The sequence below is a fragment of the Homalodisca vitripennis genome, chromosome X (assembly GCF_021130785.1).
Source record: "Homalodisca vitripennis isolate AUS2020 chromosome X, UT_GWSS_2.1, whole genome shotgun sequence".
In the NCBI taxonomy this organism is placed as follows: Eukaryota; Metazoa; Arthropoda; class Insecta; order Hemiptera; family Cicadellidae; genus Homalodisca; species Homalodisca vitripennis.
Window position 1 is genome coordinate 58943768 of NC_060215.1, and position 14903 is coordinate 58958670.

Below are 14903 nucleotides of genomic sequence, written 5' to 3' on the forward strand. Positions count from 1 at the left end.
AATTTTCAGATTTCATGACGAAGAACTAACATTTTTACCTCAAGAGCAGTTGTTTTTAATATGTCAGTGGCCAATTGCTGTATTATGAAAATGTTACTTGTAAAAATGACAACACTTTATACTGTCAGTAACTGATATAGCAATTTTAAAATACCACAAAGGGTACTAAAAGTTAATAAATAAATAAGATACATGGTATGTTACTGTGTAAAGTAAGACGAACAAAGGGTCCGGTGCTGGAAACCTATAAATTGATTGTCAAAAGAGAAAACGCGACCACTACATACTTGCCCGTGAATATCTGATATACGGGCAGGTGGAACGTAGTGAGCTTAATACTCGTGTAATGATGTTTAATGGTCAGCAAGTATGGTCTCAGTCCCAGTTTTTGTTGTTGTCGCTTCGATACGGGGCCCGCCTTCCCCCATTCGATCATTTCCTCCGCTGTTGATTTGTAATTGCATTTCTTGTCCCTGCTCACCGCCCTTGCTAACGAGTTAATTTGTACTTATACGGGTATGGAATCTATGTTTAAATAATATCAGCTGTCTGTTATGATTCCGAGAAACAAGTGAACGTTGTACACTGTATGTTTGGACTGTTGTCCCTCGTCTCTACTGGAAATGCTTGTGCGTATGTAAACGTCCACTATTGACCGTGCTGAGGCAAATGTGATATTCCTTTAGCGTCATTGGCTGAGCTAGTCAGTGGGGTGGGGAAAAGTAATTGAAATTATTTTAAAGCTGTTTGATTCTGCATTTAATCAATTCAAACAATATTACTATACAATCTAGGGACGATAAATAATAAAGTGAAGTACTTTAGGAAGGCTCTAGTTAGTCTAATTGAAATTATGAGTGATACGCTATCCGGAACTAACTATAGTGTTAAACATTTACAGATAAAACGAGATACTGAAAAGTGTGATAGGAATAAGAAGAGATGTACTACCACACTAAAGAATATAATGCTTTTACTGAATTTCACACCTGACAAATTGATATAGGGGTTGCTATCATGTATTACTGTTTAACTATACAGTATACTGAACAGTCAAAAGGACCTCAATTCAAACAGAAAATGTACCTAAATTAAGATGAAAACAAAATTTCTATTTTATTTTTTATTACTGTTAGTATTCGTACCCATAATCCAGATACAAAATTATAACTTTACTTTAAATACATATAGATATTAAAGTTTTGAATAATTCACAGTAACTTGTTTTCAAAACCAATAATAAACGTACACGTCTTGGATGCCTTAATTGTTGTTAAATGTCTTATTATAAACAGAAATTTCGAGAGGAAAACGTCAACATTTTCAATCTTGTATGACTGAATCTAAATATTTGTTTTCATTTAAAAGACAAACTATTTCAATTAATAAAAAGCTGATATGACTACAATTTATGAGATCAGTGAGTTTTATCCTCCTAGAAGAGATAATGAAAAATCAAAGCAATTAACCCCTTACATGTAAATATGTTACATGTAATTGAAAGAAATAATAATACGAGAACGCTGATATAAAAAAGTGAAAGTTGGATAATATTTGATCTATATTATAGTCATTTCTTTGGATGCTTTCATTATTGGCTGTTGGGTGATTTTAATGCAAGCTGCCTCAATCAGATTTCTAATTTGATATTTGTGTTCTCCTAAAATCTTTAAAATGATGTGCTTACATATAAGGTTATACACCAACTCCTCATACAAGAACTCCCAAGGACACAAAGAATCACTGATATCCTTCAATTCTAGTATTGGGATCTCATGTTTATGAGCTATGTCCCCTGTTCATAAATTAGACTACATTATTATAGAAACAAATATTCAAATAGTTTTATAAGTAATACAAATCCTGAATATGATTTAAATATAAATCTTTGGACAAGGCAATCCAATTTTTGTTGCGGCATATTGATATAAAACTTATTACATCACCTTTTTAAAATTTTCATTGATTTGAAGTTCAAATATTTATTCAGCCAACATATTAGTACACATTATATTATTTACTCCTGCCATATTATTACTAAAACTTATTATTATCCCGCCTTACCTCGTATAAACCATCTCCATGTATTTATAATACAATATTTTAAGGATTAATAATACAATAATGTACTTTAAAATCTATTATAGAAATCTTTACAGACAACGTTTTTTGTTTAATATTAATCTCTAATATAGGTACTTATACTAATATATAATTATAGCGTTTTATCTAATCCCTCAAGGTAATTCCCAATGTTTACTGACTTCTGTTGTTAAAATTTGAAGCCCACACTGCACATTTGGCAAGTTTACATAGTTGACAAAAAAAAAAAAAAACTAGATGGGCACTTTCTATACCTCCAACGGGCATCAAGTTAAGCTCTTTATATCTTACAAACTCATATATTCTATATTTTGTTCATAAAATGTTGTGGCAGTGAGTACTATCTGTGGGAAGACTTAAAGACTTATTTTCGTAATTGCATAGGAATCTAAGACCAAAGTAAAATTGTATACACCTCTGTTGTATTTTAACTCATACCATTCATACTAATACATTCAACAAATTTTGTACCATTGGAGTCTCAGTGAGTTCTTAACAACTAGCGACTTCAGATACAAAAAATATACACAATTTCAAAAAGAGGTGTGTAACACTTACGTTAAATACAACATGTTATAGTGCCTCAAAATTCGTGAAAAGATATGTAAAATATTGAGTGAATTATTACAAAAGGTAACAACACAGTGCAACGTATTATAGTGTAACTTACAGTAAGGTTATCCAATCACCTGCATGGCCTTCGGTCAATGTACAAGACATGTGAGTGATGCAGACGCAGATCTTAGTTTGGCCCCATTTTACCGCTTGGTTTTACTAATAAAATTGTTCTACGTTCAATTTTTATGATATTGGCAAACAAGGATCTCTTCAGTCTAAGTAATTTAAAGAAGGTATTTTATTTAATTAACCTCCAATTTCAGGCTTACTCCCGTGGAAATTTAATTTGCTCATCGCATTCTAAAACATTCAATACTATTGAAAACCAAGAAGTTAGTAATATAATTTTTATACAAGCTTGAACTATTCAATTTCGTGTAACCTGCGAATTGCATGAGACATATAAAAAGTTTATGCTTGTCAAAGATTTGGGAATACAAAATTAATGAATGTTTCACGTTAAAAATTTCTTTTGGTTAATTTTAATAGTAATAAATATAATACAAGTGATTTCATTAATTTGACTTGATATATGTGAACGGCAACTGCCGGATAAAATCTGTTTCTGCAACCACTCGCATCTACAACTACATCTACATCTGTACCTGCACCATGCCGTCTACACTGTGAGTTGCAAGGCTCGAATAAAGCATGCAAGGCTCGGGCCGAGTCCAAAAAGGCCAAATCGACATGCTACATGCTACTACAGTACCAAACTTGATCTACCTGTTGTGAAACTTATATCGGCAGTCATCGGCCGCAACGATGTCCATTAGGAGGATGTATTTGGCCTTTTTGTCTAGCCCCATAACTCGGACTTTGTAGGCGGGAAACATGCGCCTAAAAGAACAAAACAAAGAAATAACGAAACTAAAATGAGGTGAAGTCTACGTGCGAACCATCTAACTACCTGTTGTGAAATTTGTATCTGTAGTCATCGGACGCGACTATATCCAACAGCAGAATGTATTTCGCTTTAGAGTCCAAACCAGATACTCGAAACTTCATCTGTGGGAACATTTGCCTGTGGAACACACAAACACGTTAGGACGGGCACACATTTATACAAATGTCAGGCACCCGGTAAATCATGGTCAATAAATAAGTACAGATACGTTTGTGATTTTGGTTTCTCCAAAACCAAGTCCATCACTTCATCATCATTATTCTTTACTCCCAGTTAAATCTGAGAACATCACCATTAAGTCGGCGAGGGTCAACGCTACTTTATCACCAATTAGACTGGGAATTAAATTCAATTGTACTGGTTATTTAACGAGCGTGATTTTATAATTAGGAGAGTTAACACAGTGATATATGTTTGGAATCCCTCCTCCTTTCGTCAGCCACTCGTCCGTCGTATTCTTCCATTCACAAACAACTCAGTGTTTATAATATTAGCATGGTTAATTTATTATAACATTTGATTATTACAGAAGACATGTTTCAAACTTACAGTTGAGAACTAGGAATAATCATGTTTTACGGAGTACTGTTAAAAGAAACGAAATGTACCATAAAATACGGTGTGCCAGTTGACGTTTAACACTTAATCAGACAAATTTCCTTCTTAACGCAATAATTTAATGTTACCAAAATTTAGTGATATGCAGTTAAATTCCACATTCTTGACTTACATCTATTTCAACACACTGCACTTCCTCAAGTCAGAAGTTAAAATATAAATAATTAGGTTGCCATGAAAATACTATGTTTATTGAACAAGTAAATTTTAATATTGTAACAGATGTCGTTAGAATTGTTATGCTTAGAAGCAAATGTATATCATATATTATGTTTTAAATAACACAACTAATTATTTAGCGAAGTTTCTAATTCTATTAATTGTGATTTAGTTAATGTATAAGATTATGATAATCTTAGAAGTGCTCCACTGATTTTCCTGCATAGGTTAAAAGTTTCCTGTGATTATCTCACAAAATAATATGTTCTTGAATCTGCTGAGAATTATTATAGTAAGGCCATGTAAAAATCTTTTAGGTCATATAAAACTGCCTCGAGCTAACTTTTATTTAATTGGAAAGAGTGCTAGATTCGTTCCAACTAATGATTAGTCACACCAATTGTGACTTTTGTTCAGAATTTTCAAATTATTTGTACAGTATATTAGATTTATTATAAGCTTGGTCAATAACGCTGTTTCAGTTGGAGCTACTTTTCTTCGAGTCCTAACACTTATCAGAAATATGCAATTTGTTATTAATATGACACGACACAATTTCAACACTGCAGTTTCCACAGTGGCACGTAGTTGGTAAACAAAACTATCTGCAACATTTAACAGCTCGTTAATTTTAGTTCCATCGATGTTTTATCATCGGGATTCTCTTATCTGTTTGTTTTATGAGCTATATTTCTAAATCGACGTGACGACAAGGTCAGATTGGTGGTCTATATCACTGGGTCAATGTTTTTTCTATTTTTATATCAGACTAGAAACGTTAAGTCAGACAAATGCTACTAGTTATCAAACAATTCGAGATGTGAACGTGACAAGATGATAACATCTAACTTTATATTTTAATTTTAACCTTTAGTATTAGAAATTATGATTGGGGAACTGGTAGGCATACAATGTGAACAATAAACAACAACACCAACAGTTATTAAGCGCTCAACAGTAAGGAAATATACAAACTAATATATTACGTATTAAAAATAAATTATAATGTATCAAGCATATGGTTTTATTATTAAATACATTTATTTCTTTGCTAAATGTGTGCTACATTACTTTTAGACTGTATAGTATCCGTAAGTCCAGATAATTTAAACACACACGAGTTTTTATAAACATTTTTCGTACTTAAAGCATTATTTATTTACATATTTCCTGATATTCATGGGTACTGGACTGGTTGGGCCAAGATACAACCAACCCAATTTATCATAGGCAATGATCACAAGGATTTTCATAAAGGAGCCCTATTTGAGGCACTTACAAATATACTTTTTTATCAAGTTGCATTTTGGGTGGAATAAAATAATGTGTATATTAATAGAATATATTTCCCATGTTATGTAGATATAAGATTCAACAAGATAGATAGAAATGTAACATTACGATTAGTAATGTTACATTTTTCTAGTGCTTGCATTCAAATATTTAACGTATCTTGAAAAGTTCTGAACAAAATGAAATTAAACGCATTGAGTTAAACTTCAATAATAATAAACTTATCGAAATATTATAACAAAATTAACTTTCCGACCCCCAGATTTTTCTTAATGCTATAAGAATGTCAAATTCCTACACCATACGACAATCGGTATTCCGATAATAATAAACTAGAGTACAATGTAAAATTAATAATATAATTTTCATTTGCAATTTTTATTTGAATATCTCTTGAATATTTATATTTATAATACCAAAATTAGTGACTGGGGGAGTCAGTAACATGTATATAGAACAATGCGACATAATAGTAATATTGTGATAAATAATTACAAAAAAATACAAATAAAGTATTTTTTTGTTATAATAATATTCTTTCTTAATAGAGCCTTTTACAAGTGTGTTCCATGGATGGAGTCAGTTCTGTATAAGTATTATGCCCTACCATAACAGACGTCTTCGTCACTCATGGTCTACATCATCAACAGCAAACATTTCATGCTGACGTTAAAATGAGATTAAATCTGAGTCTTTTTGCTTCCCCTCCCTTCACTATACAATAGCTTCGAATCAACTTATGCAATTAATTCTTACAAATCGTATTACTTTTTTAACCTTGATGTAGGTTGAAGTTTGAGGTTTTTAAATGTGGTTCTTCCAACGTTTTACTTAGAAATAAACCGTGTATGCAATGCATTGTATAGAAACACAATTGATTCTCTACCAAATTTGATAGGCCTATTTCTTTCTGGCAAGATAAATTTAGATCCAGCTAATATTTAATATATGTAAGCTACACTGTTATTTTGATGCAAGAAGACTCTGCACAGTTTCCTAAAGCAGGGGCTACCAACCGAACACTAGTTTAATATGGTGTTCATGGATGCTTAACCTCATTAAAATTAAAAGGAACCTCCACACTAACCAGTGCTTTTATTGTATAAACTAAGCAATATTTGTTTAGTTTCGCCGCGTATGAAGTTGAAATAGTATTATATTTCTATTTATAATTCTATTATATTTCGTATGTTATATTTCTTTTAGTAAACCATGAACGCCACATTCTTCTTTTCGGTATATTTTATAAAAACCTTGTCAATATATAAATATTAATTTATTTCTTATTCATATTCACTATCAAAGATGCAGACTAAATAACGTATGACGTAACGTATTAGTTGACACCATTAAAAATTAAACGTTACAAATTAATTTGATTTGATGTCCCTGTAGAATATGTTCAACTATAGAAATTTTGATAGCGGAGATTTGTTGGAATCATAATAGTGTATGTACCGTATGGATATATAATAGTCATATCATGAATTTTTTGGAACGATTTTTCTATTTCTATTTCTGTTTGAATAATTTGAGATTCCAATACTAGAAATGTATTTTATTAATTCAACTTTGAGTACTAATACACTGAATCTTTACAAGAAAACAACCAGTTACATGCAAGATTAATAAAAGATGAAAAAGGCTAACAATGGTTTTGAATGATTTTATTGTAAACTTTAATGGCAACTAACTCACTTTACTACTCATGATAATACCTTGAAGCATATAAATTTAAATAGAATATTGTAGCACGGTTAGGTATAAAGTAAAATATATTGAGTGATGTTAATCTCCTGATAACACATTGGGATCGAGCGAGTACAAGTGAGGTCACGTTGCTTAGAGCTCGGTTCCCACTTTGTAAACTTCGCTACTCGCTACTTTAACGCAGAGGCATCTGAGCAAGTACCGGGGGCCGCACCTGCAGGTCGCGGTACCCCGGCGTAAGTGACAACCGCACTTGCATCCGCCTCTAGCAATGCGTGTGCAAAACGTTATTGAAAGATTGAAAAATGGCCGCGTTGCACAAAAAGGCGTGACGTCATCGGCCCCTCCACTCGCTCCCAAAGGGGAAACATCTGCCGATCGGCCATCTTTAATAGGCACAATAGGACGAGGCTGCCCCTGCGTGAGATATGTGTTTGGGCCACCGCACAGAGCCTCATCGACATACCGGGTACTACTATTGCTAGTAAGCCTACTAGTGCTAGTCGTACTCGGCCAGTAGGTTGGCTTTACATTGCTGGGTCGCGCCTCATTACTTGATCTTTACTTTAGTTAACTTTACTGTTTCTATATTCTACCATTTTCAATATCTTTCTTTCTCCTAATAAATCGCATATTCTTAATAATTCCTGAACCAAACACATATAACATGGCTTTTGACTTGGTGAAATAATAAAACTGTAATTATGAGGCTAAAATAAAGATTTCACGGTATCCCGCCTAATTCCACACAACGTATACTTTTACATAAGTTCTACATATGCTCGATGATTACAAGGTATTTGTAAAACATTTGTTGAACATACAACCACCATTTGGATGAGTTTAGTAAAAGGAACAAATTCCGCCAGTTTTATGTATCAAACTGATAGTTATTTTTTATCGTACTGTACTGACAGAAGTTTGTTTTGGTTTACAGTTGTGAATACTGTAAGTGGTACTTTCTGATGTATACCGAAAATACAAATGTATGTGTTTTCCGTAATGTTATGGAGTTATGCATTCTAACCACAGTTGTTCTGTCAGCCGTTGTCTCCGTTAATAGTACCTTTTTGAAATCAGCTCTCCTGTCTTCCATAGCTGAGTTATCAATAGCACAGCTAGACAATATTCTTTGTTTAAAGTTCATTTTTAGTGACGGAACATTTGTAGATGCAGCAGGATTTGTTATGATACATCGTAACGCTATCTATCGTAACGTGGACCAAAGATATGCGAACTGAAACAAACAGTTTGCATGGTTGTACAGACGATTGTCAGATGCGATCTATGGTTAAGATAAGTTTAAATACATGACTGGAAATAATGTGTATGGAGTGTACATATATGTTTTGTTTTGATTTTGGACTTCCATGTCTTCACAGAACTTAGGTATGTAATGTTTTCGTTAATTTAGTGTGTAGTTATCAGGTTAGTTATCCTACCGAGTTAGAGATCAGATTGCAGACCTCGAATCATACTGATACACATTTTCCTTTTTTGCTCTGAAGACAAATTATGAAAAGTCCTGTTACTTTAAACAATACCTACTGTATTATTTTGTAAGAAAATAAACCTGACCAGGTGGTAATACCAAATGTCTGACAGATTAAAATTAAAATTTACACAAACGCATTCTACGATATGTCTTTATTTTAAATATATGTTTTATAATGGGATCATACAACTTATTGAAGACCATATTATTCTACAGTCAGACTGGCATGATGAAGCACGGCACTGACGAAGAGACGTGCACGATCTAGGAAGAGAGTGTGATGTGTCCGAATTCCAGAACCACCAAGGTCCATAGTCAGAAAGGCACGATAAAGCACGGCGCAAAGGAAGGCAGAGATGTGCTCGGTGCTAGGATGGGTGTGTGACGTACTACAATTCCTAAACCACAATAATTCATAGTCAGGAGATCATGATCAAGAACGGGACGTAAGTAGTGAAGTGCGCGGGGTTACGATGGGAATGTGGCTGTGGCGTACTTGAATCCGCCAACTTACTGTGCTCGTCGCTTACGTCAATCATTCATAGTAAACTGATATCTCAGTTATTGGTGATGAGTGATAAGTAATGTCACTCATGAGGTTAATAGTCAGTCCAAAGATCGCGCGCAAGGTTGAGGGCTTAGTGCCTTCTCGCACGTAGCCCACCAGACTTTGCGTACCCGTCCGTTATCTCTGTTTTGCCAATATGAATTTATTGTTTTAGTTCTTACGCTATATTTGTCCAACTCAACGTAACGCATTCGCATACGATATTCAGAGACGATCACATGTTTAAAATGTTACATCGTTAAAATAAAATTACTGTTTTAGTATACTAACAAACGATTTGACAAATAGTGCATATATTCTATGTACCGGATAAATGTATTGAAACAGAAAGTTTGTTAAGGTATTTAAATTTTTATTAAGTTTACATCCAATTTTTTCTTCGGTGTTCAGTCTATCCGGGGCATTTACTATTAGTCTGTTAGTTAGTGTGTCTCTACATACGATTTAGTTCATAAATACCTCGGATAATATAAAGTCTGGCCTTCTATTAAATACTTAGTCATAATTAACTAACCTATCATATTCAAATGTCGGACCGAGCTTCGCGTCCTGCCGTTCCTCAACTTTAACGATAACCGAATATATAAACAGTAAATACTGTATATATTACATAAGGGCGAACTATTACTCACAGTGTTCGTGCATAGCACGAGATATGTGATTACACAACACTGTAGCGTAATGTACAAACGTTAAATCAACGTTTCAAAATTCAAACGGGTTAAAAACACGACTTTGTGAGTTTGTTGTTTGTGTGTTTGTGATGTTTGTGAGTAAACATCGTTATTCATTATCCAATGTATATTTCACGGTTTGCACGGTCCAAATTACATTTAAACCCGTTATAATACGGTAGCAGTGTTGTAATTTCAGATTGGGGAATAAGAAATTTATTGCAGCAGGAACTAGCTGACTTGATATTTTCTAACAAAACACAGATAGACTACTTTTGTGTGTAACGGGTGAGCTAGTTAGTACTCTTTTCGACTATACGTTATCTAAATCACGTTGCTATACAAACAAAAATTCATTTTTGCTCCGTACCATTGACTTTCCAATCGATAGATAGTAATACTAAATGTTTAATTCGCTACACTGCATTGAGTTTCTACACCAACGATGAAACGTTTGGAATCATTAATTATAATTAATGGATGAATACACTGTTTACTGCTGGCCCAGACAAGCCAGGAACTCTACTGCAGGGACGGGAACAAATGGATGAGATGTTTGGAGGACCCTGCCCGGGGCCCGGGAGCCGCGGCCGACCCTTGTCTCTTTTGAGCAGATTTATGTTTTCAGACACGACGACAGAAGCCGCTGGGACGCTCAATAGAAATTGAGTGGAGGTTTATTTTGATGATACCGTTGTAATCCCTATTGTAGTTCATGACACCTCTTAGTCGACCGGCTTAGCGTCAGCTCTCGTCCCCCTCTTCCCCTGCACCCCCTCGCTATCATCGCCATATCTGCACAGATTGCGTGATATTGTTATACCACTACCACTCTTCAAAGGCCGGCCAAAATCCCGCTTAAATTGAGCGGTAGAGCTGATCTCACCAACGCTTTCGTAATGGTCTCCTCAAAGAACTCAGTAACCGACACTCTATTACAGTTGCCCTGTCATTTTTACGATGGGGAGTGAAAATTAGGTTTCACTGTAACGAAACTAACTTTTCAATATTTACCACGACATGAACGAAAAGTCGAAAAACTAAATATTAAACTATAAACCAGTTTTAAACAATACGAATATTCCTGCTACCAGTACACGACTTGCCAGTTCTTAAAATAAACTTAAAAAAGACCTAAGTAAATCTCATGAAAGATATTAAGCGTTTATCTAAAACGGAACCATATTATGAGTGATCTTCAGTTTACTTTCTATTAATTTTGGCTACAGATATCTAATCTTATCTATGTCAATATATGCTATTCTGGTACCTCGTGTCACTGTCAAAGTTTAAATTATTTTTTCTTATTTTTTCAACTGAATTATCTTGGCTGTTTATTCTGTACCAACAGCAATATTACTTAGTATGCTGTATCTTGCAATTTGGACTACAATACTATGTGTCTCGCTCTCCCAGATAATAATAGACGACGATTAAACTAATTATAGTTTAACTTTGTGTTTAAGTTAAAAGAACATACAGAGGTTTGTTGAAACTTAATGTACTTATGATTACTGGAATAAATTGTACTGCAACTTTAAATGTTTTAAAACTTTTACAAAAAATGGGTACACATCATCTGCTCTAACAAAACAGGACAATAGATCAAGTGTTGGTGAAGAATACCTAGTACATACTTAATTAGTAATACGAAAACATTAATAACGAAACATACGTTACGTAAAAATTACTTTTTCTCCTGCAAACCTCTTCGTTGACCAACTTGGCTCCTATAATATTAACTTCAATTAATTTGTATGATTCTTAATAACTATTTCCATTTAATTAAAAATAGCAAAACCTCAAATACAAAAAATATTTACAACCGATATTTAGAATTTGTATTGAAATAATTAGGGTAAGCCAGTAACACAATGAACGACACACGAACATAAGATCTGCCTCACAATTGAACCTTAGACACTGTCTCCTTCATTTAGTCAACAATTTAATATAGAAGGGCGATATGGGTCTATTTGAATGCATGTAGGTCGCAGAGTCTGACGCGAACCTTATACGTAAATCTAGGAGACACAGCTTGCATGTTCAGTAACTAGATCTTCACAAATTCACAAATTATTAAATGTTTTGAAGAAAATTCTGTTAAAGCCCGACCCTTAAACTAATTAGGCCTTTTCGTGTCGACAGTGTTTTTGTGAAACCCAATTATACTGAATTTAAGCGGACGGGCACGGAAGGCGATGAGAACATTTCACTACAACGGGTCCATTTGGATTTTACATTATCATTCCTAGACCGGCTGAGTGAGGGAGGAAGTGTATTTTCTCCTGTGTGTGTTTTATTTTGTGTTAGAGAATGTATTATTACGTCATTCAGCTTTTTTAAATAGATTTGTTTTTAGTACACTAACAGCAAGACAAATACTGACTGAGATGTCAAGAATTTGATAGCGGTACACTGTGGATTACATTTTAAATTTTTTTAAATAAATTTGCATTACTTAAGATTTTATATTCCATTTATTTTTTTGAAATATCTTACTTAGCCTTTAGTTTGTGTGATAAATATTAAATTTTAAACACAGAAACATCACAAAGAAATATTTGTAATATATATTATTATTATTATTATTACCTATATATATATATATATATATATATATATATATATGTAATATAAATATATATATATATATATATATATATATATATATATATATATAAAGCCTCACATGGGTTAAAGAACGTTACTTAAAAAAAAAATTAGATCATCAGTTTGACATCAATCAGGTATTGAGGAGGTCCAAGAACAGTGGAGACAACAGGAGTGGCGAGTTGACGCTGAAAGGGAGGTATGTGAGCGCGCGTGTGAGTGAGTGAGTGGAGCCCGGAGATGCTGCTGCAAATTATTTATTTGTTTTGTAGAGTGGCGCCAGCGGTCGCAGGGGGCTCCGGCTGATTACACTGGCTGGCCACGCCACATAGCGCCGACCCGTCCCGTCAGTACCGCGCTCTCTGTCTCTCATCATTCTTCCTAACTTGGACGCCCGGTCTGCTCTACCCTTACTGGTCTCTACAGTGTTCTCTGACCTATAGTCTCATCATTTTTCCTAACTCGAATTTTCAGTCTGATTTCGGCTGGTCTCTTCAGTGTCTTCAGTTTTTTGTGATCTCAAGTCTCTCTACGCTGATCTCTACAGTACTTTTAATGTTCTCTGACATGAGATTTCATCATTCTTTTAAACTTAAATGCCCTGTCTGTTATACCCTTATCGGTGTCATCAGCAGAGTATGTGCAGTATGCAGTCTAAACGTCCATCATTCCTTTAACCCGCAGATTCAGTCTGATCCACCAGTACTGTGTACCTTCAGTGTTTTCCGTGTTCTGTGGCCTAAACCATTATCACTCCTTGTATGTTGGACCCCTGTCCTTTCTACCTCTACCGTGTCTCGACAGTACTTCTTTCTTACTTGTACGCTCGTTCTACTCTGCCTTCTCTATATCTCGAGAATGTTATACCCTTTACCTATAACAATTACTCCAAACAAAGACTCTCGAATCTATGACGTTACCATGCCATTTCACTGGTTGAAGCGAGACTACCACATAAGTTTTATTCCGTGACCCTCATGTATTTTCTCAAGAACACACTCTCACTGCTTTCCCTTACTGCCAAAGTAGTGTTAAAATATAGTTTAGAAATCATAAGGCTGTACCAGTTAATGGTAACGATTGTTTATCCGATTTTGTAAATCTATTTTATCAAGAGTATTCTGATGTGGTCAATACTGGACAATAATGATAGTAGTTTTATCTACTGATATGAAATGTGAAAAATGTATTCATACGCTCAACGGATACAGCATTTATTTAACTATGTCATTCATAAAATTGGAGAATATGCAACATTATGTACACTACTATTCACACTTCTGTTTTCTGTTGACGAATGGTCCATAGTTGCTAAGGTTTGGAAATACAAATGTTGCCTCTATATTACCCCTGAGATATTCAGCTAACTCGGCTGAACGGATCTACTATTTTGCGTTATAAACGTTAACGGATTCCACAAATGTTTATCTATTACTTTTGACTATATTAACTTTATAATTTTCGAAGAATCAGGTTTGAATAACAAATTAACAATTTTTAAAACGTTGAGAAAAAATATCCGTTAACAATTACACAAACAATCACAATAATCAATCACTACTATTTTTAAATAATTTAATAAAATATATTATAAGTTTGTCACACTTCTCCGGAGAGTATGCTAAAGATTTTTAAATTACTATGGTGCAAACGATGTTCCGCACGTAGTGGTCATTCCACGAAGATCAGAATTAGTACAGCCATATTATATTGTTATATTCTTGAAGCAATTGGGAAAAAGTAAAACTAGTTGTATTTCTTATTCATTAAAACTAATTTCATATTATAGTATACAGTTTAATATTATTCTCGAATTGTTTCCTGACTCGCCGTTATCTATATATTTGTGGGAATCCTATTCTACATACACTTTGATTTACCATTAGAGTGTCCTTTTATGTTTATTATTCGTTTTTGACTTCAATTGACGGACCTAAATATGAAACTATAACTTTGTATCAGTAATAATAACGTAAATATGTTTTAAATATTAAGCTCCATAGCTTAGTATATATCGGCAAATACATATTATCTCGGCGAGTGCTCAAAAGATAACTATCTACTATTCTCCTTGCTAAAATATGTTAAAAATATAAAACTGATACTGTCACAGACTGCGGGCTCTTAACTAAAAAGTTTCAAAAA

At 33.9% G+C, this 14903-nt stretch overlaps 1 protein-coding gene across 7 annotated transcripts in view; it reads right to left on the reverse strand.

The window, feature by feature from the left end:
• The window catches only part of LOC124369045 (optomotor-blind protein-like), a 134363-nt gene that overhangs the window by 79025 nt on the left and 40435 nt on the right, over positions 1-14903 (reverse strand). For 5 of the 7 annotated variants that reach the window (XM_046826740.1, XM_046826738.1, XM_046826735.1 and 2 more), the window contains exon 2: positions 3448-3561. In XM_046826740.1, the coding sequence (XP_046682696.1) occupies positions 3448-3561 (114 nt within the window). Of the gene's footprint in view, positions 1-3447; positions 3562-3631; positions 3746-14903 lie in introns of all 7 variants that reach the window. The other 2 variants (XM_046826739.1, XM_046826734.1) reach the window with 1 other exon arrangement.